General features: G+C 34.1%; 1 protein-coding gene across 2 annotated transcripts in view; it reads left to right on the top strand.

The window, feature by feature from the left end:
- LOC306883689 (gamma-aminobutyric acid receptor subunit beta-2-like) overlaps positions 1–25,270 on the top strand; it is a 54,705-nt gene that overhangs the window by 11,781 nt on the left and 17,654 nt on the right. For both annotated transcript variants that reach the window (XM_079439090.1, XM_079439091.1), the window contains exons 4-5: positions 12,188–12,408; positions 20,006–20,088. In XM_079439090.1, the coding sequence (XP_079295216.1) occupies positions 12,188–12,408; positions 20,006–20,088 (304 nt within the window). The remainder of the gene's footprint in view (positions 1–12,187; positions 12,409–20,005; positions 20,089–25,270) is intronic.

Below are 25,270 nucleotides of genomic sequence, written 5' to 3'. Positions count from 1 at the left end.
TGATTAGCTGCTTCAGGTGTGTTTAATTAGGGTTGGAGCTAAACTCTGCAGGACACCGGCCCTCCAGGACTGAGTTTGGACAGCGCTGTACTAAACGCTACACTACTGCAAGTGGCATATTGTATTAATTCAGAAAATACTCTGACTGATGAATTTGCACATGGTTTGTCTTAAAGCATATACACCAGAGATACATGAAAACAACCCGATTTTCACTGCAGGGGACTTTAAGATATTTATTTAATTAACGTTTCATGTCCGTTTATTGACGTAGGCATGTAATAAGCAAGATAATGCTTTGCACAAGGTCCTGATCACCCTGTGAGGGTCTAGTTAGCTAGATATGTAAAAATCAAACACAGAATGTTTTCGCAAGAAAGTTGAATCAAATAACAACATTAAAGTCTAATTCCCAAGCTAATTCTGCGAAGAGGCGCTCAGTTGTAGATTAATTTGAAACACCTGGCGTTTGGAGTCTGTCTGACGTTGCAATAAACTTTGCCACTTAATCACGTCTTCGACATCAAACATTTATCTCCAAACATGTCATCAACATCCTCATCACGGCACTTGCGGTTATGAGCTTAGATTAAGTGAAGTTAATGTGACAGATTTGGCTTGTGTAATCTGTTAATATATCATCCTGCGATGGGCTGTTAAATCAAACGTGTTTAAGTAGCTGTAAAAAACGCTCCGTTGGGAATAAAGGCTAATCGGGCCAGTCATGCTATCAGCACCCCGGGTGTGACCGCTGCATCTTAAGTCCATCTCTCTTATAACCTACAATATTCAGAGGCTTGTGCTTAACCAGTCTTTCGCATGGTTTCGTTGTCATGACCAATTAATGAAGTCTTCGAGTCTGCAGCAGCTGTGCTGGTGTTTCTCTTATTTGGAGAGACACTGAGACTACGGCGGCGGTGATGTTAAGTGCCCCGTTATCAGCGCTCTCCATCACAATCTCCTCGCGTCCTCATTTGGCACTTTCCACAAATAGGGACGAACAGAAACACTTTGGTCCCTCATGACTTATTTAAAGCATTAGAGGCACAAATCCCATGTTTTTGTGTGAAAACTAGCCTAGAATAAGAAGTAGCTCCATTTAATCATAAACATTTTGTATGCTCAACCCTGTTACCACATGATTTACACCCCACAAAAATGTAGCTTTGCTTAAAATTGTGGCATCCAGGGTTTGAATCCTTTCTACTGCATTAAGTGATCTATTTCCATTTTTTTCAATTTCTGCTGTTGACAGCATTCATTAAGCTTGACAATTCCACCCTGTTATGCAAGTTATTGTAAGAAAAAATATTAAAATAACACGTTATTTAACAATTAAACAACATGCATTTATGTGGTCATTGATATAAATAAGTGGTCACCAACCTTTTCAAACCCAAGATCCCTGACCAAACACTTTTGAGAGAGACACACAGACTCACAGAGGTAATCTCTCTCTCTCTCTCTCTCTCTCTCTCGCTCTCTCTCTCATAACTTAGTTGTTAATGGGATCATATGACGTTGCTAAAAAGAACAATATTTGGTGTAATGCAATGTTTATGTGGTTTAAAGTTAAAAAAACACATTATTCTCCACATACTGTACATTATTATTGCCCCTCTATGCCCCACCTTTCTGAAACACACCGATTTTTACAAAGCTCATCGCTCTGAGAAGTGAGGCGTGCTCTGATTGGCCAGCTATCCAGTGCATTGTGATTGGCCGAATACCTCAAGCGTGAGACGGAAATGTTACGCCCCTCACCATATTGTGATGCTGTGTCCCGGCGCGACGACACAAAAACAATAAAACCCATTATAAACGAGGCATTTGTTGCAACCAGTGTGGACATAATTACTGATTATAATGACACCAGACTGTCCTTGCAAAGTTTGGAATTGCCCCTCTTTATAGAAACAGCCTTTGTGCAGCCAGCAGTGTAGGCTACTCTCCTGCCAGTTTCAGGAAATAATCCTCCGTCAAATGCGCTGCACACACTCTTATTTGTGTTGAACTGTTCTGGAACAGTGTTGTAAATACAATTTAACCACTTATTTCTAGTTGTGTCCTCTTTTGGAAGCCCAAACAAAATAGTTTCGCTTTCACAGCATCTCCAGGACTGGATCAATACTACAGCCAGAATAAAAATACCGCCCCCTTTCTTTGCGTAAACATTTGGGCGGTGTTATGCAAATCTCCCCACACCGTGACATAGACATGACTTTAGTCTTTGCAGCTTCAGGGATCTTATCTATGCATGAACAGCTTGTATCACTCCAAAGAGAAAGAAAAACTTGAAATCGCATCATATGACTCCTTTAACTGTATTGATAGTTTTCACATGACGTCACACCCTTATAGGAACACCCACCTGGCGGGCAAAACGAAGCCAGTCTCCACTGGCCACCAGTTATTTTTACACAGATTGCATCAAGTAATAATGTAGTAAAATGCAGATATTAAAAGGTGAGATTCAGGAAACACCTTATTGATGATGTATATTTTGTACAGGCAAGAAGATGAAGCCAGAATATAAACACAATGTGCAAAGTTTTACATTAAATGGCTTCCCATAGAAAACCATTAGAAGGGAAACACTGAACCGTTAAGCGGATTGCGTTCATATTCCGGCCTCATCTGCTTGCCTGTGTAAACTATGCATCATTAATATGGTGAATACTGAATTTGATCTTTTAATATTTCGCACTGTTGATGATTGAAATATTGCAGAGGGTACTTAATATGGATTGCAAATGGTCAAAACTTGCATTTTGTTCATAAATATTGTTTTATTCTTTTGAGAGGTGCTCTAAATATTTGCGGCTGGGAAACAGATGAAAAATTGACACGCTTGTGCAACAGTTCTATGGATGTTTTACCCTCCAGGTCTTCGAGCCGGTCACGTGACTGAAAGCTATGAATTAACTGCATTAGTCTGCTATCAACGGCTCATGCTATTAACCAATGTTTTTCAACCATACTATTGAGCAAAAATGGCTTCAAACATGACATTTGTGTTTCTTTATGGTAACTTTACAATAAGGTTCATTAGTTAACATGAACTAAAAATGAACAGTACTTCTACAGCATTTAAATTTCTACAGCACTATTAACAAAGATTAATAAATAGTCTATTGTTCATTGTTCATTCATGCTTAATACATCAAATGATGTTAACAAATGACACCTTATAGTAAAGTGTTACCTTTTTTATTGCTGAAGAGTGTTACACTTTCTTCTCCTGCATCCTATACTTCATCCAGAATGTCTGAGGCTTATTTGTTTCATGTTTACATTTGACAAAAATATAACTTTTTATTTTATATTAAAAACAAACAAGCAAGTCCAGTCCAGATGATAAAACGCAACACAAAAGTAACATAATGCATTGCTATCCATAAAAACCAACTAAGTAACACGATTAGTTACTTCTTTAAGGGAGTAACAGAATATTGTAATGCATTACATTTAAAAGTAACTTTCCCCAACACTGGTTCTAAAGCAAAAAAATAAAATTATTTTTGTAAAATATTATCTGAACAATAATTGATCAAGCTCACAATTCCATCCTGTTACACAAGTTTAATTGACATGTTATATTCTTGCAAAGTGTCATTTATTTCACAGCCTGGAAAAATAATCGTCTTTTGTTTTGCGTTCTGTTCATTTTGCATGACTTCCGCTGTGTGCCGTGGAGATGGATGTCTGCTAAACGTGATGAGTGTTGGATTTGGGTTGTGACAGGCTTAATGGAGAACTCCCAGCAGCCTCTGCTTCAGTGTCAGCTCCGTGGGAGAGACCCGACAAATGACGTCGTGTCATCCTGTCACAATCTCAATATGATCTATCGATCTGGATATCCATCTGAAGAGCTGGCATGCTTCACTTTGTCTTGCGTAAGCTTGTTTCTCAGATCCGGCGAGCTCTGCTGTAGATCATATACTGCTGGGATCAACAATAAGGATCTGTTTTTTTTTCTGCTGGCCCAGTCAGTTTTGATTTGTACTTTCCAACATTTTCATTTTCCCATAGCACATTATACGTTTTGCCAGAAAATATAGTTAGATTTCTTCCCAAAAGAAATTACAATAAATAGATATATTTTTTATGTATGTAATATGCAATACTTAAAACAGCTATACTGTAAAAAATATTTTTCAATTTTGTACATTATTGGAGTACTTTTTTTGCAAGAAACTACAAAAAAAATGCTACTACATTTTTTTTAAGGTAAGTGGTTGCAAAGAAATTATTTTAACTACATTTAAATAAAAAAAAATATCTATTGAAAGTTAGTTAACTAAATTTATTTAAATGTATCTGAAAAAATTGATTGCACCCACTTACCTTAAAATTTTTTTTGTAAATTCAAAGAATCATTTATATTTTCAGTGTATTTCAGTTTTTCTGTTTCAGAATTCCACATTTAATTCAATGTTACTTGCAATTTCTTAGTAATTATTTGTGAAATTGAATAGAAATTTTTCAATGTAGTAAATCCTACACTATTTTTCTTTTATTTGTTTATGATTTTCGCTCCTTTATAATTGATTCTTCCAAGACTGTCACAAATAATTCTTGCAATTTTGACTAAATCTGTGTTAACCAGACCATGGTGACATCTTCATGCAGGCATAAAAAACATCATTAAGCTGGACAATTCGACATTTTCGAATGCGAGTTATTGCTTTCTTAAGACGTGTGATATTATAAAGACGTTATTTAACAATTAAACGACTGGCATTTACATTGTCATTGTTCTAAAAAAAATAAAAAAATCTAAATATTTGATTAAAGCATTGATCAAACTCACAATTCCACCCTGCTATGCAATTTATTGTAATAAATGTTATAATTTTTTTTATTGTTATTTATGGGAAATATAATTTTACCAATAAAAATAAATAAAAAATCAGTGAGTAATGGCTTAATTGAAGCTAAATTTGTAACAGTGTTTTAGTATATATGTGCTTATTTATTTTTTACATCTACACTGTAACAAAAAAATATTTTCCAAAATTGTACATTATTGGAGTGCTTAGGAAAATACTATTTCAGTTTTTCCTCTTAAAAATTTCACATTTAATTTAATGTTACTTTTGATTTATTTGTAATTATTTGTGAAATTTACTAGCAATTTTTCAGTGTAGTAAATCCTGCACCATTGATAATTTTCACTCCTTTCTAATTGATGCTTCCAAGACTATCACAAATAATTTCTTGCCATTTTGACAAAATCTTGTCAATGTTAACAAGCTAGACCATGGTGACATTTATGCAGGGATAAAAACATGTCCAGGATATAGTAACAACACAGTGAGTGTTTTTGAGTCCTGGTCTGGTGTTTTTAAATGTTGGTTTACTCAAGCCAATGAAAAGAAGTCGGTCAGTTGCAGTGAGAGTGACTTTCATTGCATACAAAGACAGCTTCTTCTCGTGTCTCAGACTTCTTTACTTGACTATTTTTCATGTCACATAAAGAATTCATAACCGATGCGCCCTTAATTAGTACATTTATGCTGCACATTTAGAGGCGTCCTTGATTAAATTAATTTGCACTTGCAAATTTCAGCTCTGTTAACGATGATTAAACAGCACAACCTAACAGAGGCTTTTCTGCTCTTGCAGAACATCTCTGCCTCTCGAAATGCTTTAAAGGGATAGTTCAGTCAAAAATGACTATTCTGTTATTCTTTACACACCTTCACGTTGATCTAAAGCATGACGCTCTTTCTTCTGGTCATGGAACACGATCAATTCTAAATAATTTAATGCTTGTGTTCTATGCAGCTAAATACTTTTATGGTGCACTGCATTCTTTTTTTTTAACTTCACATCCGCTTTCATTGTAATTGATTGGAAAATAACAGCTAGTACAGGTTTTAAAAGTGTTCATTTGTCGATAACCCATTATAGATCAATGCACCAATGCACCTCTATTTTCATGCATGATTCTAGCATTAGAGAGGCATTGAGAGTAAAAAATGGTGATACATCCACTTGGTTGCATGTGAGCTCTCAGAAGCTGTGTGTTTGCGTCTCGGTTTGAGATCTATTGATGTCAAAGAAGAGTAAACAGAGCCCAAAGAGGCATCTGCTACCATCTGTGACCATAGTAATTATGCTCACATTTGGCACTGAAGCCAAGAGGAAAGTTCCAAGCCCAGGTGTTCCACATTCTGTACCTTGGCATCCACACTCCGCTCAGAAAAATTTATATTTACCCCCTTTTCCCAAATTTTTTTCAATTTTTCTCCAGTTTTTGTCTTTGTGATTAATCACCGTAACACATCAGCATATGCTGTATATACTCCTGTCTCACTGTACCGCTTCACTGTGTTTCAAAAGCTCAGAATGGAGGAATATCATTGGGTGTAAATGTAATCAAAAAAAATTTCATGCATAGCGCAAATCTTTCATTCTTACTTACGCTTAGTTCATCCAAATTCTGTGGTTGTTTTGCTCAACCTTGTGCTGTTCCAAACATGAATGATCTTTCTTACATGGAACACAAAAGCAGATATTTAGCAGAATGTTCATGTTGCTCTTTTCCATACAATGATTAAAGTTGACCAGGTTTGTCAAGCTTCAAAACCAAAGTGCTCCACACATCTTGGATACAGTATTTCAAGTCTTCCTGAACAAAAAAAGAGTTTTTGTGTGAGAAACAGAATGAAATTTACCTTATTTGTCCATTTATCCATCAAATCTGGCTGGTTGTATCCATGAAATGCACAACAAACAATGACATTTGACATAATTGATTAGAGATGGGCGATACCACTTTTGTTTTCAGTATGATAGCGATACTTTTAAAGGCCAGTATTGTCGATACCAATACCGATACCGATACCGATACTTCTAAACTGAAATTTTAAATTATGAACTTTATTAAAGGGAGTGTCTATTTACAATGTCTATTTGTTGGCAGAGGCTATTTACACTAACTCCGCCCACCAACGTGTGATTAGGATAGTCAACACTAAAACATATGCTCATTAAACATCAGTTTTAGTAGCGTAGATGGTACAGCGTATGCTTTTTGACGCGATCGCTATTTATACTTAGTGCAAATAGCTGCTGCCTTTATTAAATTATTAAATTACTAAGAGTAAAATGGGTAATGATTCTGACAGTGTATGATTTATATTAAAGAATAGAACATAAGCAATATTATCTTATAACATTCAATTGGAATACATTTAATTGCACAAACCATGTAGGTTACAATTTCAATTTGTTTACTGTGAAATAACTCACACGTTTTTTTTTTCTGTCCTTTGATAAGCATTGTTCTTAGCTGCCGTTCCCAAAAGCTTCAGCTTTCTTATGATAATACTTGGGAAACACAGCCTGTTTGAATGCACTGTCAGAAGTGAGCGAACGCTCTTTGTGATCGATTGGTTCTGTCTTGCAACATCTGCGTGTGTTCAGATGAGCTGAACATAGTTCTGTCCTACACAATTATTGGCTAACATAGGTTATTTGTCCAATTCAATACATATTGTACACATTAGCATCAGGATCGATACGCCATCCCTATCACTGATGTCAAACCTGTCATAACCAGTGTTGGGGAAAGTCACTTTTAAAAGTAATGCATTACAATATTGTGTTATTCCTTGAAAAAGTAACTAATTGGATTACCTAGTTACTTTTTATGGAAAGTAATACATTACATTACTTTTTGTCACTAAACTTGATTATTGTTTTTTTAAATAACAAAAAACCCAAAAGTTGTATTTTTGGCAACTTTAAAGGCTTAAAGGTTCCTTGAGCAAGGGATATCTGTTGAAGCTGACAGAATGAGTTAATTCAGCAAATTCATAATGTAATATAAGTTACCATACTTTCATTTAATATATATCTGTGTGTAACACATCCATGTGTTATTAATTCAATGCATACAAAGTGTCATATTTGGCACTGCTAAACTGGGTGATAAATGTCTGTTGCGTTGATTAATAATAAAATAAACTGTATTTATAAATATTAGATGTGTATTTTATCTTATTTAACCATTGCACTTTATACCCGCCAACAACCAAGTATAAATCACACCTGGGACTAATTCAACTAAATAAAAATGCTGAAGCCTCAAATCATTTAGTTTATTTCAGTCAAGCTAAGTGCTGGAGTGATATGCATTAACTGCTGGGTGAATTTCCTTCTCCACTTCCTGTGAAGTGATGTATCGATGTACTTTTATTCCCTCTGCCCTTTGAACTGAACAGGTTCGCTCCCTTCAGACTGGAATCACACTTAAGATGATGGAGTATATGTGAAGTCCACTTTCGGTCGAATGGAATGCACCTTAAGTGATAGAGGTTTAGAACGACATGAGGGTGACTAATGTTTATATATATATATATATATATATATATATATATATATATATATATATATATATATATCTTTAGTGAAATACAGTCTTTATATATTTTTAATTCGTCTTATTTTATCAGCTTTGAATTTGGAATTTATTCTCAGAATGTCTCAGTAAGTAGATTAAACAGATAGTTCACCCTAAAATACTGGCATTATTTACTCATCCTCATGTCAGTCCAAACCTCTATGGATTACTTTCTCATGTGGAACACCAAAGATGTTTTGAAATAAATTGGTAACCAAACTCACACCAGAAAGTTGGTCAGAAATGGCTCATTTTGAGTTGGAGTGACTGTCAGGTGACTGAAAGCGAGTTTTGATTAAATAACTATGTGCTGTTCGAGCTGTGAACTGCTTCAGATGCTTCAGTCTGATTTGGTGAATTGGATCAAATAGTTCACTTAAAGGAACCGGTTCAAAAGAATGATTCATTTGTGAACTGAACATCACTTGGGACCGTTTGTCTGAGGCTCTGGATTATAAGTAATAATGTTGTAAATAATGTTCAGTTTCCTGCACAGACTGATCGTTTCGCTTCATAAGACCTCAATATATCGTCAGGAGCCACGGGGATTCATTTTGTCTTCCTTGATATGCTTTTTTTGACTTTCAAAGTGGCAATAGCCATTGACTTGAATTTAAAGAACCACCAACAACCATAATTTCAGCTAAAAATCTTCTTTACTCTTCTACTGAAGAGAAAAAAGACATACATCCTGAATGGCCTAAGAGTGAGTAAATGAACAACAAATTTTCATTTTTTGGGTGAACTGTCTCTTTAAGAGTGCTGAGGTGACTCTGTCGCCCGAGGCATCAGATGCTTCTCCTGAGGGAAACCTGCAGCGTTGGTCCTTAACCTCCTCTACACATAATGACAAACCCTAGAGATCAGAGGCTAGTATGAGAGGTGGCGGCTGACGATGGACTATCTGCATGCATTAAGGGTTTTATGTATCTTATCTTGGTTATCAATAATTTGGGTTCTTATCAGTCTAGAAAGGATTTTTAAAAAATTTCAGAAACAAAAAATTTGGTACAAGAACAAGTAGTAGTGCAGTAGTGGGGTTATATTTGTGTATGGGATCTGCTGTGGAGAATTGGGGTGTGTGTGTGTGTGTTCAGGTGTGTTTAGTGTGTGTTTGCTCATGCTGAATTGGCCGTGTGAATGTGCACATGCAGGACAGTGTGAGTCACAGCTGGTTCTTCCATCGGCTTTTGAATCAGAGGGAGGTTTGGTAACTTTATCAAGTGTGCTGGTTATTTTTGGCGGAAGGCGATTGGCAGTTTTAAGAGTTCCCTCGCAGGTCACCGCTGGAGAAGCACGGAGAGATAAATATGGGGCTATAAACCGTCATCCTCTGGCCACACTGATAAACACATCCACAGCACTCCCGAAAACAAACCCCGGATAAAATCAGGGGCATTTTATCCCAGGAGGCAATGCTCAAAAACAGTTCTGATGAGAAAATAACTGACGGTACAGAATTAAGATGACACATTTTACAAAATATGAGCATAAAGCTATAAACTACGCTCTTAAAAATAAAGGTGCTTAAAGGGTTCTTCACAGCAATGCCATAGAAGAACCATTTGTGACCCAGGACCACAAAACCAGTCATAAGGGTCAATTTTTTAAAATTGAGATTTATTCATCATCTGAAAGCTGAATAAATAATATTTCCATTGATGTATGGTTTGTTAGGATTGGACAATATTTAGCCGAGATACGACTATTTGAAAATCTGGAATCTGAGGGTGCAAAAAAAATCAAAATCAAAATATTGTCCAAAGGAAGTTCTTAGCAATGCATATTACTACTCAAAAATTAAGTTTTGATATATTTACGGTAGGAATTTTACCACATATCTTCATGGAACATGATCTTTATTTAATGTCCTAATGATTTTTGGCATAAAAGAAAAATCCATAATTGTGACCCATGCAATGTATTGTTGGCTATTGATACAAATATACCCCAGCGACTTAAGACTGGTTTTGTGGACTACATTTTTGGTTCCACAAAGAACCATTCAGTCAAAGGTTCATTAAAGAGCCATCTCTTTCTTACCTTTTTATAATCTGAAAAACATTCTTTTTCCACAAAGAACCTTTTGTGAAACAGAAAGATTCTTCAGATGGTTCTTTATGGAACCATTTAGACAAAAAGGTTCTTCTATGGCATCGTGAAGCACCTTTATTTTTAAGAGTGTAATAGTGTTCGGCAGTGACATCAGCGGATGCTTCGATGTGATTGGCTGATCAGTCTGTCAGTGGGACAATAACAGCCTATCACGATCGCAGCTCCTCAACATAATGTGTCAAACGGCTGGAAACGGATGGGCTAATTACAGAGCAAACATCTCACACACTCGGACATCATCACTTGTGGTCACATCCGAATCGAAATGAACTTGTAATGACTCGAAACACAGAGGGATTTGTGAGCGAGGCGGTTTTTAGTGAGCACTCAGCTGGGTTAAATTAAAAGGTGCATCTGTGAACCTGCCACCACCTGCAGTGTTTAACGAGGATTTGTTGACTAATGATCTGAAAGATGGCGAGTGTTAATAAAAGCAGCTCAATAAGAGTTAGTGGTAACTAATCAAAGAGACAATATATGTTCTTGGTACTGTATTATTAGTTCTGATTTTATAAGCTTGATTAGACTTTGATCATGTGACTTGGGACTAAAATTATTAAATAGACATAACTTGCTTCATGTAGTAACATCTAAATCAATGAATTAATTCAAGTAAATGTTTTAATTAATTAAAATTTTAAGTTATCATTTAAATTAATATTATTTAAATTTTAAATTTAATTTAAATGTTACTTTTATTTTAAGAAATTAATAATTTAATCTGCAAGGATGTGTGAAATTGATCAAAAGTGAAGTAATGTTTCAAAATGTTTCTGTTTATTTAAAGAATACTGAAAAATAAATGTTTCACAGTCTCCACAAAAATATAAAGCAGCACAACTGTTTTCAACATTGATTATAAGAAATATTTCTTAAACGGCAAATGATAATTTATAAATATATAGAAAATAGCTATTTTATAGTAAAATAACATGTTATAATATTACAGTTTTTCTGTATTTCTGATCAAATAAACACATTCTTGGTTAGCAGACATTTCTTTTAAATACATAAAAAAAGACCTCAACATATTCAAAGTATAAGAGCTCCTTAAAGTAAAGCTCACAGGTTACCACTTTTTACAGTGTGGTTTTAAATATTAATATTAAATATTAATCACAGTGTAGTTTAAATATTAACGTCTGTCTTATTAATATTAAATATTGGTGTAAACATCTAAAAATATTACAGTGTTGGTTGCATGTTTGTAGTGTGAGGCATGTGCCCATATTTTTTTAAATACCTGGAAACTTCAATAGAAGCAATCAAAATCAACAAAAGAGCAATGATATGATATGCTATAACAAGCCTCAGTTAGCCTAACGCAGTACACGTAGCAAGGTTTTGCTTCAATTATATAATGAATAAAAAGAAAACAGATAGAATAGAATACAAATGATTAGAAAAGCTACTGTTAGTTTTTTTTTTTAAAGAAAACAAGCAGTTAGTAAATGAATAGAGTGCAAGTCTAAAAGGGACAAGTTTTTTTGTAAGAATAGAATTCGAATAGAGAGGGCTAGAGTTAGAGGGTCAAATAAAGATGGAAGAGATGTGGAAAATACAGAGAGAGAACAAAAAGAGATACTTTTTTTCATCTGTTGGAAGAATGTTGTATTTTCTCATGATTTCATCTTCTCCAAATTCTCCTCTTATTTTTAGGACTACACCCTCACCATGTATTTCCAGCAGGCTTGGCGAGACAAGCGCTTGTCGTACACGGAGATCCCTCTGAATCTAACCTTGGATAACCGCGTGGCTGACCAGCTGTGGGTGCCTGACACCTACTTCCTCAACGATAAGAAATCCTTCGTTCACGGAGTGACAGTCAAGAACCGAATGATACGCCTGCACCCCGACGGCACCGTGCTCTATGGATTAAGGTACGTCCTTTGAGGTTATCGACCCGTAATCACGTTTGACTCCTCTCATCATTCTGTCCGTGCAAACTATTTGCAAACCACCCACATAACGCATTCACGACGTGTTCAGAGGCCTGTTTTTATTTTCCCTGGCTGCTGATGCATTATGCTGGTGTAAATGACTCAACATCGCTGTCTATGTTTAGAAGGGATGAAATTGTTGTTGCTAATTCCAAAGCTGCGCATTGTGCTTGCCGTTCCTCAGCCTGACAGCAGTGTCCTTATCAGAAGAGTGCTTAAAAATTTAAAATCTGCATTGCAGCAGATAATTCACTGCTATTAAGGCGACCAAAATCAATAAATATAATTTATAACGCTTCATTATGTAAGTGCCCAATTACATAAGCTATTTTTGCATAACCCAAAAGGGAAACACTAAATGCACATTGATGGGAACGTGTGAGAGTGCCCTGACCTGGCCTGCAGAACATTGCTTTTGGGACTGCCATCGCGCTACTTTGTCAATGAAGGCCTTCGCATGTGAGACAGCGCCGGCTGCGGCCGCATGTGTGTGTGTGAGTGTGTGTGTGTGTTGAGGGGGCAGTAATAGAGCGTTCTCTTTTGTGACATCTGAAATTTAGTGCGAATCTGTGCTCTGTTGCAGTTTGACTTAAAAGAGTGTTGGAAGATGGGCTTTCTGGGTTTGTAAATGTGTGTGTTTGCAGTGAGTGGGGGTGTGTTGTCCGGGTTCCTTGGGTGCCCTGCTCCACTAAGCCTGCCAAAGCATGTTCCTCAATTACCAGGAGAAGAAGAAAATAACAGCGCTCTTCTATAGCTCTGTGAGAGCCCAGTCTGACAATTTAGCACAGGCAGGTAGATCTGATTATCTTGCTCCTAAAAGACTTCAACCAATAACACGGACGCCGGCCAGGAGATGAAAATACACAGGCTTAAATACAGTTTCTGAGTCATAATACAAGTGAATCATGTTATGGCATAGCAGTCGGTGTCGTTCTTGTTTTAATGGACTAATGTAAAAAAAACAAAAATCTATTATTATACAAAGACATTTTCATATTAATTTAGTTTCAAATTCAAATTTCAATGGTTGGAGCTTTTAAAGATACAATAAACTTTATTTGATGCATAGTATGCATGTTTATTTCGAGTACTCTAAAGTACTCTCAAGTCTAAAGTAGCTGATCCATATTGCTACTTATTCTGGACAAGAGTCAACCACTTAAACAAAGGACTGTCAGATTGACATGCAAAGCCATACATATTTAATTGTTTTTTTTTTTTTTTGGATATATTTTACTTTCTAATGAATGCTTCAAACAAAACAGTATTATTCAGTCCAGTGATAACCCTTATGAAAACTAAACATGGTTTTACAACAAATAAAAACAATTAAAAAACCCATGGCTATTGTAGTTAAAACATGGAAACAACAAATTAGCCATGGTTTTACTATAAATAAAACTAAAACACCATGGTTATTATAGTTAAAACACAAATTAGCCATTGTGTTGCTACACAAACCATTTAACCTTGGTATTTTTAGTAAAACTGTGGTTATATACAAATGGTAATCAATATGCAAATAAAGCAAAACAAAACAAAAAACATGGTTACTACACTTTTACTATAATAAAACCATCGTTAATTTTCTTAAGGGTAGTTATTTCTTAAAAATGCATTATGTCGACCCTACCCTTACAAAAATTAACCATGGTTTTATTATAGTAAAAGTGTAGTGACTGTTTTTTTTTTTTTTTTGGCAGATGGATTACCATTTGTATAACCACAGTTTTACTACAGATTCCATGGGTAAACTATGGTTAGTGTAGCAAAACCATGATAACCATGGTTTTTATTTGTAATAAAACCATTGTTAATTATTGTAAGGGTAATACTTATTTAAACACCACTTTGTTTCCATACAGACTGATAACAAACCCGAATGTCCACACTTCTGGAAGTTGCAAATTCAGCCAATCAGATCGCAGTTGCCAGATTGAAAAAAGTGCCTTCTGCTTTTGTGTGCAATGTGTATTAACAAATCATTGCTATCTTAGATTGAGTCTAGTGTCGGATAGACTCATTTGTTTAAATGTAAACAAAATGTCTTCTGTCTGAATTAAACCAACATTTACACAAGTATAGTTTTAGTATACACAAGTATATTTTAGTAGTGATCAGCTTAATGTGTTGTGATGTATCACATTCACAGCGTTTTTGCACACAGCATAACTCGGTAAGCACACGCTACGAGGTGTTCAGCAAGGCTATGTACTAGGCCCAATTAAGAAGCGTTACATCGCTGTTAGTGCCTTTTCTGTCTAAATGCAGTTGACTAATTTAGGACATAATAGACTTAAGCAAATCTAAATTATTAGACATTGTGACTGAGAGAAAAAGAGGTCTTCTGTTTACCTTCTCATTTACAGTGGATGAGCAGCAACAATAAAAGGGAGACATGATCATTAATTCTCATTTACAGAAAAGGTTCCCTATTATATGAGGTTGAAGTGCATTGGATGGTGTTATTTTTTCCAGCGACTTAAAGATGTCTAAGGGCAGAATAGGACAGCTTCTATTTATAGCTGGCATTATTTTACTTTGTATAATCACACATTCATGTGCTATCTATCTGTGTAAAGGTAGGTGAATATACCAGCAGCAACAGGAAAACTCAATAGGAGAGGCATCACTGCAAGGAAAATAGCTGAAGTGGTAGCAGAATTAATACCATGTCCTTCTCTCACACATTTAAGTCTGATACTGTCAATGGTGGCTTAGCAGGATCACAAAAGAGATCTATATTAATATAAAAGTAAATGCTCTGATCTTTATGTGACACATCCTTTCTCTGCCTCTGATTTTTTATTTTTTTTTTAATTCTGCAAATTTACGTTTAAAAACACATCTTTGGTGGTTAAATTCAACATGAACTCTAAATTGGCTTAATTTCATTTACATTTTTAGCATTTGGCATGCGCTTTTATCCAAAGGAAGTTATACACATTATATCATTTCATGCCTTCCATGGAAATTGAACAAATGACCTTAGCGGTTTTTTTTATGCTATGCTTTACAGCTTTTTAATGCACATTTCTAGTGTGTATGTGCACATTGATTAAATTTACATTTACATTCCAAAGCAATTTATAGTCCTTTCAAAATACACATTTTATTAGTTCGTGCATTCCCTGGGAATCAAACCCATGACCTTGGTGCTTTTACTGCTATGCTTTTCAGAAACACTTTCTTGCACATTCCTAGTCCATATGTGCACATTATATGTATGTGCACTCAAATGACTTTCCACATCTGATGATGTCACCAAGCCAATTTTCACATAGAGACCATTTTTCACCATCAAAATAGTTGCTATACTTTTTAACTGTCTGTTGTTCGCATGATGGTCAAAAATGACTTTTTTTTTATTTCAATGAAATGAATGTACTATATTTAAATTTGATTTTTATTTAATGTTTTGTATTTTTAGCGGATTTTATGGTACTAATTTATATAAAAAATTTCAAGTGGTTTCAACTAATTATTATTTAGTAACTAGTTCCACAGAAATTTTACGTTCAGTGACTTTGATTTTTTAGTTGGCTGAACCTTTACTGATGTTTTATAGTGCACGTGCACGTTTTTTTTATTAGTTTAGTCAATAAGCATAGCTAATTGTTGACTAGATTTGAAAATAACCATTCATTCAATGCTTTTCAAATATATTTGTGTAGACTTAATATAATATGTCCTCTCAACTAAGGCCAAGCAATAAAATTAGCTCAATTTAAATATTTTTGCTCTTCCAACATTTTGTTAATTTGATTTTTTACAGTGTATGGAATCAATGCATTACCTGTTTTTCAGCATAAACCTGATAATGAAATTTCCAAATTAAACTAGCATAAATCTTTCTGATTTATCTTGTTAAAGGATTATACTTGAATTATACCGATTATTGCTGAAGTGAAAAAAGTGAAACTTAAAAAAAAGTTTTATTAGTTTGAGTTTATTATTTTGTATGAAATATATATTTTCCAAAAATATGTTTTACTCTAAAACTGCATGAAAATCAAGTCCTTGAAGTTATGTTCAAAATTTGAGGTTGATATCTCAAATAATGAGCTTCCAGTAAGATTTTATTTGGATGCAATACCAAACATTTCCACTAGTTGAAATTCGCTTCCCAATCATTTACAATAAGATCATTTTTGACCTGGGACTGTTTTTTTCAAGACCATTTAATATTTTTGAATCATGTCCATGATTCATGTGTGTGTGTGTGTGCGTGTGTTCACAAGGCAAGTGCCAAAACCTTTACCAAGTTTCATACCATTTGGATGAGGAAAAAAACCCGTAAAATATTTCTGTCAAGAATGACCGAACAGTTAAGTGTGCAAAATCTTTGATCCAATTCAGGAGTACCTTTTGGCTGCAGTGTTTTCAGCTCGTCCTCTCGCCACCCTCATAATGCAATTTAGTCAGACCCCTGCGTGGTGTGTTGCAGCACAAGCCTTAGTAAACAAGATCGTTTGGAATAAAGGTACACATGCTGCCTTGGGGTCTGTACCCAACCCTTACATGAACCTGTGCGGTGCGCGGGGAAACCGTAGCGCTGCGGCCCGCCATGGATCGATGAAGTCTAGTGCGCTGGTAAAAAGAATGCTCTTGAATGCATATGGATGAGAATATCTCAGCGTCGGTGGGTTTCAATGCAGGGAAGTAGCAGTCTAATAAGCAGTCTAGAGAGTAAACAGCTCCAACTTTTATTCCTCAGACCCTTTTCAAGCTGATACAAGCTGCCAGAGGCGTTAAGTGGCACTAAACCGGTGAGGGTCAGGCCTAGCTACCTTCTACTCTTAATATATTGAGCCAAGCCCTCTTCAAGCGGATACAAATCAAGCAGTAAGCAGCAGGTCACAGTGAGATGGAGAGCAGAGAAATAGAGAGACGAGTAAGAGAGACTGGGGGCAAAATCTTTTTACGTTTTTCTTCCTAACTCACGGACTGCTACAAATATACCTACTGTCTTTTAGTAAACTAAACATGTCTTTGGCAATAAATAACTTAATAATGAGAAAGACTAGATCGTAATATCATATTTAATAGGAATCAGAGTGTTTGCAGTGGTTGAGGGCAATTATAACACCTGACAAAGAAATCATATTAGCACACTCTGACGAAAAAAACACATCCAGGTTATAATGCCATTGCTTTAATATGTTTTTTTTTTGTCCTTTATATCATACTAATTCTTTTGGCTGTCAGATATAATGAGTGCTTAAAGGAAAAGTCTAGTGGCACTTATTATAATTGTATGAAGCAAGTCCACAACTAGACAAAATAATTGATGAAATCATGTTAATTATTACAAGTTTTAATTCAAAAGCATTAAAACCTCAAACAGAAATGACTTATTATTATATATTTACTTCAAACAGAATATATATAATATTATATATATTATAATAATATATATGTTTGAAAGAAGTCTCTTCTTCTCACCATGGCTGCATTTTTTTATCAACACTACATAAAACTGTGAAATATTATTACAATTTAAAAATAACAGTTTTATATGTGAATGTGTTTTAAAATGTAATTTATTTCTGTGATCTGCAGCTGTATTTTCAGCATCATTACTCCAGTCTTCAGTGTCACATGATCTTCAGAAATGATAATAATATACTGATTTACTGCTCAACAAACATTTCTGATTATTATTAATGTTGAAAACAGTCGTGCTGCACAATATTTTTGTGGAAAGCATAATACATTTTATTTTTCACGATTCACAGATGAATAGAATGTTCAAAAGAACAGCGTTTATTTGAAATATAAATCTTTTGTAACATTTTAAATGTCTTTACTGTCACTTTTGATCAATTTAATGTGTCCTTGATGAATAAAAACATTCATTTCTTTCAAAAACAGTCTTACTGACCCCAGACTTTTGAACAGTTGTGTCTAATCAGTTGTTCTTACACAGATGGAAAACAGATGCCAACATAGACAAAAAGAGATGTATTGTATGCAGTGAAAGAAAGATGGAAGATGAAAGAGATTGAGAAAGGGCTAGCAATGTTAAGAGAGCGAGAAGGAGAGAGAGACCAACTCCAGCTCGAACTCTCCTCAGCTTTCCAACAACACCAAAGCTCATCAGCTGTAGGGACTGATGACTCTCTCATCCATCCATCTCTTAGACACACAAATGCACTGAGACTTTTGCTGATGATGTAGCGACCTATAAATAGCCTGTTATTTTTACCTCTGCCATCTTGGCCTAATTTCCTGATTTCCCAGAGCTCCCAGTTCTTCCAGCTCTTCCTGTGGAATTGTGATTGTGGGACGGTGCAGAGGAACCTCGGGAGTATTGATGTTTTTGGCATGTTGATTTATGACCAGGAACAAAGAGAGAGATGAGGCTTGCTGACAAGCCAGAACTGTATTCGGAAAAAAATGCAACCCACAAAAATCTAAAGCGCAAGATTACTTGCTGCTTTACATCAAATCAAAAAGAGCAGAATTTATTTGAAACAGATTTTTTTGTCTTTACTGTCACTGTTGATGTTTAATGCATCCTTGCTAATTTCTTTCACAAAAGACAATCTTACTAACCCCAAATGTTGTCTTTGTTCTCGCTATAACTCATGTATACGGTAAAAACTGCAAAGTTCAAGTGCTGCTTTAAATCAAATCAAAGTTGCACAACCTGTAGTAACAAGTTCATGACTTTTTAATGTTAACTAAATAATCATGATGGAAATTGGCTGATGCTAATTCACAAAATCAAGTAGAAATATACAATGTTTTATTCAAATTCCAATTGTTTATATTTATATAGCTTTTATTATATTGAAGTTATCTTTAATTCAGAATATTTATGTATAAATAAAATAATATTTATCTCGGTTTCCACAGAAATATTGTGCAGCACAACTGTGTTCAACATTGATATTAATCAGAAATGTTTGTTGAGCAGTAAATCAGTATATTATTATGATTTCTGAAGATCATGTGACACTGAAGACTGGAGAAATGATGCTGAAAATACAGCTGCGCATCACAGAAATAAATTACATTTTAACACATATTCACATCGAAAACAGCTATTTTAAATTGCAATAATATTTCACAATTTTACTCTTTTTACTGTATTTTTGAGCATAAGGGTCTCCTTCCAAATAGTAAAAATAAATATTTATTTATTTGTTTGAGTGTCATTTTTACAGACAGTTTGGTTCAGGCCAAAACTGGGAATAGAAAAGAAAAAGAAGTGAAGTTGCACTCATATCTGTTGGAGAATTCAAGTAAATTGAGTTGTGTACTGAATTATTAAAGATAAGTTCTTTTAGATGAAGTTTTAACAACCCACATGAAGTTCAGAGTTAAATAGTTTAAATGTAGTTTAAAGAATAGATTTGATAGAATTTCTCGATTTTGTTGAAAAGCAAAGATACTGTATAGAATGGTAAGATCCATCCATCCAGACAGATCTGTGAGCAGCAGTGTGGATGTGAGGGAGGAGGGCCTCGTCTCTGTTGTCCTTGAGAAGCGTCAGTAATCCCCACAGTCCCTGTCTCTGCTTTGCATTCAGGATCACCACCACCGCGGCCTGCATGATGGACCTGAGGCGATACCCGCTGGACGAGCAGAACTGCACGCTGGAGATCGAGAGCTGTGAGTGATTCTCACATTTCATCACCCTGTCTAGAGGTCTAATGATATTATTTTTAGGATAGATATTTCTAATCATTATTTTTATGTTGAACTGATAACCAGTATGCAGGAAGATTTTATTTTGTATTTTTATAAAAGCATAATATTATTAAATTATTGCAAGTAGTATTATTATTAAATATTGTTATTATTATTATTATTAATAATAATCATAAAAGCAATAACATGTATTATGTTATGTATAATATGTAATGATAATATTAATTTATAAATGTATATTATTATGAAATATGTAATAGTTATTATTATATTATTATTTTTGTTGTCGATGATGTTATTATTTTTATATTTTTATGCTTTTTTATTAAAACGTAATATTGAAAAATATTATTAAAACAATAGAATATGTAATGAAAATAGTAATAATAATAATAATAATAATTTATATTATATTTTTGTTGTTTTTTTATATTTTATATATGCCATAAATATACTACTACTACTACTGTTAATAATAATAATAATAATGAATTATTATTATTATTATTTACTATAACAGTATGGTTTTTATTTTAATTTATTTTGTTTTATTAAATAATAAAATATTGAACATATTATTAAAAAAAGCGTAATAGTAATAATAATAATTTGTATTATCATGGTGTATTTTGTTTTTATTTTTTTTATTTGTTCCATAAATATAATAATAGTAATAATATGGTCACAAGTGTAATTCCATGTTTATGTTACACTGTACCTGAGAGTTTATGGCTGTTCAGTAAACAGCTGAATTATTAATATAAGCAGTGCATTAAGAAAGTCTCTCCACCTGTGGACCCTCTTGTTTCTTGTTGAACACACAGTGCTTTAATGGTGTTTTTGGAGTCTGTTCTGTAGAAACCCGATATTACAGAACCGATTAAATAGTAAAGTATGTTAAAAACATAGGTTTAAGCGATTATGGGTTATCTGTTACCGAGACCCATCTGATGATCTGTTTTTCAGCTGTGCCATGACAGCAGTGCTAAATTATGCATTTACAGCATAACAAAAGCTAATCATCTCCCTCTTTATCAAGATGAATGGGCTTTCTATTTTGTCATTATTGCCTGTAATTGTGTGTAACGCAATTTTTCTTGTAATAAAAAATGAAAGACTCAGGAGAAGAATGCGAGGTCTTCTCAGTGTTTTATCTTTGTCCCTGGAGTGCTGGATTACAGCGCTGTGATGTGATGCTCCGGCACAGGCTGCTCCGTTTGATCATTAAGTTGCCAGAAGCGTTAAGCAGCACAGAAACACTGAGGGTCAGGCCTGACTTCCTTCAGCTACCAATACACTGCACGCTTTCCTCCTTCTCTCGCTCCAGCCCTCCATTTCTGGCTCGTTTCCCCCCTTCTACTCATTCCCTCTCAGGGTTATTACTGTTAAATTAATCTAAAACCATAAACAGCATTTTCGCTTCTTGAAATCGCAACATAAAAGTTTTTGTTTATGTAATATGTATGTGTGTACTGTGTATATTAATTATGTGTATATATAAATACACACATATGCACATATTTAAGAGAAATATGTTATGTTTATATATTAAACATATTTATATATAATATAAATTACATGAATATAAATATATACATGTAAATATTTTCAAAATATATACTGTATATCGGTGTATTTATATATACATGATAAATATACACAGTACACACATACATATTACATAAACAAAAACTTTTATTTTGGATGCGATTAATCACGATTAATTGTTTGACAGCACTAAAAATAACTAAAACTAAAATAAAAGTAGATAAAAATATATAGACTTATTAAAAAACAACTAATAAGATTAATAAATAATAACTAACAACTAATAAAACAATGACAAAAACAACAAAATGTATCTAAAATTAAAATCAATTTAAAATATTAATAAAAACTATAATGGTATCTCAGTAATATTAAAATAGCACTGTTCTCTTAATTTAGGAAATGTTCTCAGAATTTAAGAAATGTCTCTCTTTTTTTGTTTATAAGTGTACATTTAAATTGAATCGGGCACATCAGGGTTGCCAGGTCTGTAACAAAACCAGCCCAATTGCTACTCAAAACTTGGCCAATCACAGCCAAAAACTAGCTCAATCAGGTTCTGGGGGAAATTGGATATCAAATATTGCTCCAAAATCACATTCTAGAAAAAACAAACAATCCGCAGCAACAGTATAATAGTAGCTCAATTCTGCGGGAAAACTGCAGACTTGGCAACATTCCCCACAGGATGTTGCATTGAAACTTATGTTGACATAAGAGAGAATTTTCATTAGTCAAAACATAAATGATCACATCCATAGTGTTGACCAAATATGCAAATTAATTAATTAATTTTATTTATTCACAGCCTAAATATATATATATATATATGTATAGGATATATATACTATGGTCAACACAATTAATGTAATTTCTTAAATAAATTATATAATATAAATATATATAAAACAATTAATTGATAATTTATAGACATTTAATACTAATTTCTCTAGGCAGAATTTCAAATGTTTCTTAAAGTGTCTCATATGTTGCTGATGAAAAATAGAATGTATTTTTAAAAATTCTAATTTAAATAGAATTCAACTGGCGCACACTCATGTTTCTTCTCCCGTGTCACGCTCGCGATTGCGTGTTTTCCCGTAGTTTTCGTCTGTGTATCTGTGCTGAAGTGTTTTGTGGTGTTTCACGCGAGCTAATGAGACACAAGCTAAAGCCTCCTTCTCCCTGATCAACTTGATTCCTGATACATTTTTAATGGCCGCGATTCAGAAGCGCTGCGCTCGAGTCGCTCACCTCTGATGTGGAGTCCGTTTTCTCTGGTTTCTTTCAAGGCCCGTGGGAATAATGGAGCCGTAGCAGTAAGTGATGTGATCTGTTGACAGTAATCAGCCAGTCAATTGACAGAATCAGACGCGGTGGCACAGAAATAATAGATTTAATGGAAAGTGAAACACCAGTGCTTCCCAGTCCAACAGCAGTTTTCTCTAGAGTCCTCAGCTCTCTCTTGCTTCTCTCGCTTTCGTCTCTCACCATTTAAAAGCCTTTTCAGACACGACGCAAGCAAACGCTCCCACGCTAGCAAGACACATCTTATGACTGTCACATGGCTCAAGCTCTTGTCGTATTTACATCACGTTGCTCTCTGGCCCATTAAACTGAAGGAGAAAGCCGTGTTTGTTATCTTTGTCGCTGCATTAATGCATTATAAGGCCTACAGCTTTGCTGGCCTTTTTAAGTCTGTACCTGGTTGCTAAGTCATGCAGAGATAACTCCCTTGAATATGAAGAAATCAGAAGCTCATCGTTAATTATTCAAAACACTAAATAGGTCACTGGTTCTCATTATAAGCTGCATGCAGACAAACTGGTGCAGACGGAGAAGGAACCTCGAGGAGGACGGAGAACAAGCAAACACACAGATTCCTTCACCAATGTGGATGTGTGTCTGTTTCATAACCAGCATAACTTAATGATCACTTGTTTTGAAATCTAAATGTCACCGTCAATATTTATACTGCACTTTCCATGAATACAATGCAATTTGGTAGCCCAGTGGTTTATGTAAAGTATTAAAAACACAAATCCCACGCTTTTTGTTGGATATGTTAGAAAATGGATATATTAAAATAGGGTGGGCGATATGTCCAAAATCGTATATTTATTTATTTAGTCATTTAGCAGATGCTTTTATCCAAAGCGACTTACAAATGAGGACATAAGAAGCAATCAAAACCAACAAAAGAGCAACAACGTGCAAGTGCTATTACAAGTCTCAGTTAGCCTAACGCAGTACAGATAAATATTATTATTATTCATTTTTATTTATTTATTTATTTTTTAATAAAAAGACATAGATAAAATAAAATTAGAATAAAGAGTGCTACAGTTAGAGGGTCATGTAAAGATGGAAGAGATGAGTATTTAGCCGTTTCTTGAAGATGGGTAAGGATTCAGCTACTCTGATTGAGTTGGGCATTTCACCAGATGGGAACAGTTAATGAAAAAGTCCTTGAAAGTGTTTTTCTGTGTCTTTGGGATGGTACAATAATGCGTCGTTCACTTGAAGAACGCAAGCTTCTAGAGGGCATATAAGTCTGAATTAATTATATGTGACCCTGGACCACAAAACCAGTCATAAAGGTAATTTAAAAAAAAATTGAGACGTATACATCATACATCGGACAATATTTGGCTGAAATACAACTATTGAAAATCTGGAATCTGAGGGTGCAAAAAATCTAAATATTGAGAAAATATTTACATATAATAACATAGTTGTCTATATTATATATTGTGTTTTTTTGCTGCTTTGTACATTGGTTATTGGCTATTTCTTGTTATTTTGTTTTTATTACCTGTGTCCTGTCCTGTTGCTGTCTTTCTGTTGCTCTGTGGAGCTTCTGTCACTACAACAAATTCCTTGTATGTGTAAACATACCTGGCCAATAAAGCTCATTCTGATTCTGATAATAAGTACAGTTATAGTAAGTATAATATACAGTATTATATTATATATATATATATATATATATATACATATATATATGTTATTTTAACTACTAAATATAAAACTACTAACTACTAACAATTAAAGACACAACAAAATTACAAAAACTTTAAATAAAATTGAAAACAAAAAATATAAAAATAAAAACATATTCAAAATATTAATAAAAACTATAATAGTATTTCAGTGATACTAAAATAACACTTATTATTCATGATCAAAGTAACATAATTTGGATCTTTGTTTTTTTTTTTTTTTTACATAAACATTTTTCACATAAACAACCTTATTCCTTTTTACTTGTTGATTGCATTTGTCAATCTCAACCCTCAACCCTGTTACCCAAAATAATTTGGGGGAAAAAAATAAAAAAAATTGAATCAATATTTATATTAAATTTTTGGAAAATATAACAATAAAAAAATAAAAATAAAAACTCTTGGTCCCAACTAGCTATTGAGTGATGTAATATTAGAGATGCAATTTGTAATTTGAGTGATATTTACAACCCTGTTATCCTTGTTTGCATCATTTTTAGTTTGTTTTGTTTATTTTTAACATTGTTAATTTTTGTCTATTTATTTCTTAAGTGTTTTAAACTGTATATACATGTCACAAATATCGGTAA

Source organism: Barbus barbus (genome assembly GCF_936440315.1).
Source record: "Barbus barbus genome assembly, chromosome: 17".
In the NCBI taxonomy this organism is placed as follows: domain Eukaryota; kingdom Metazoa; phylum Chordata; class Actinopteri; order Cypriniformes; family Cyprinidae; genus Barbus; species Barbus barbus.
This window is presented reverse-complemented; position numbering and strand designations above follow the sequence as displayed.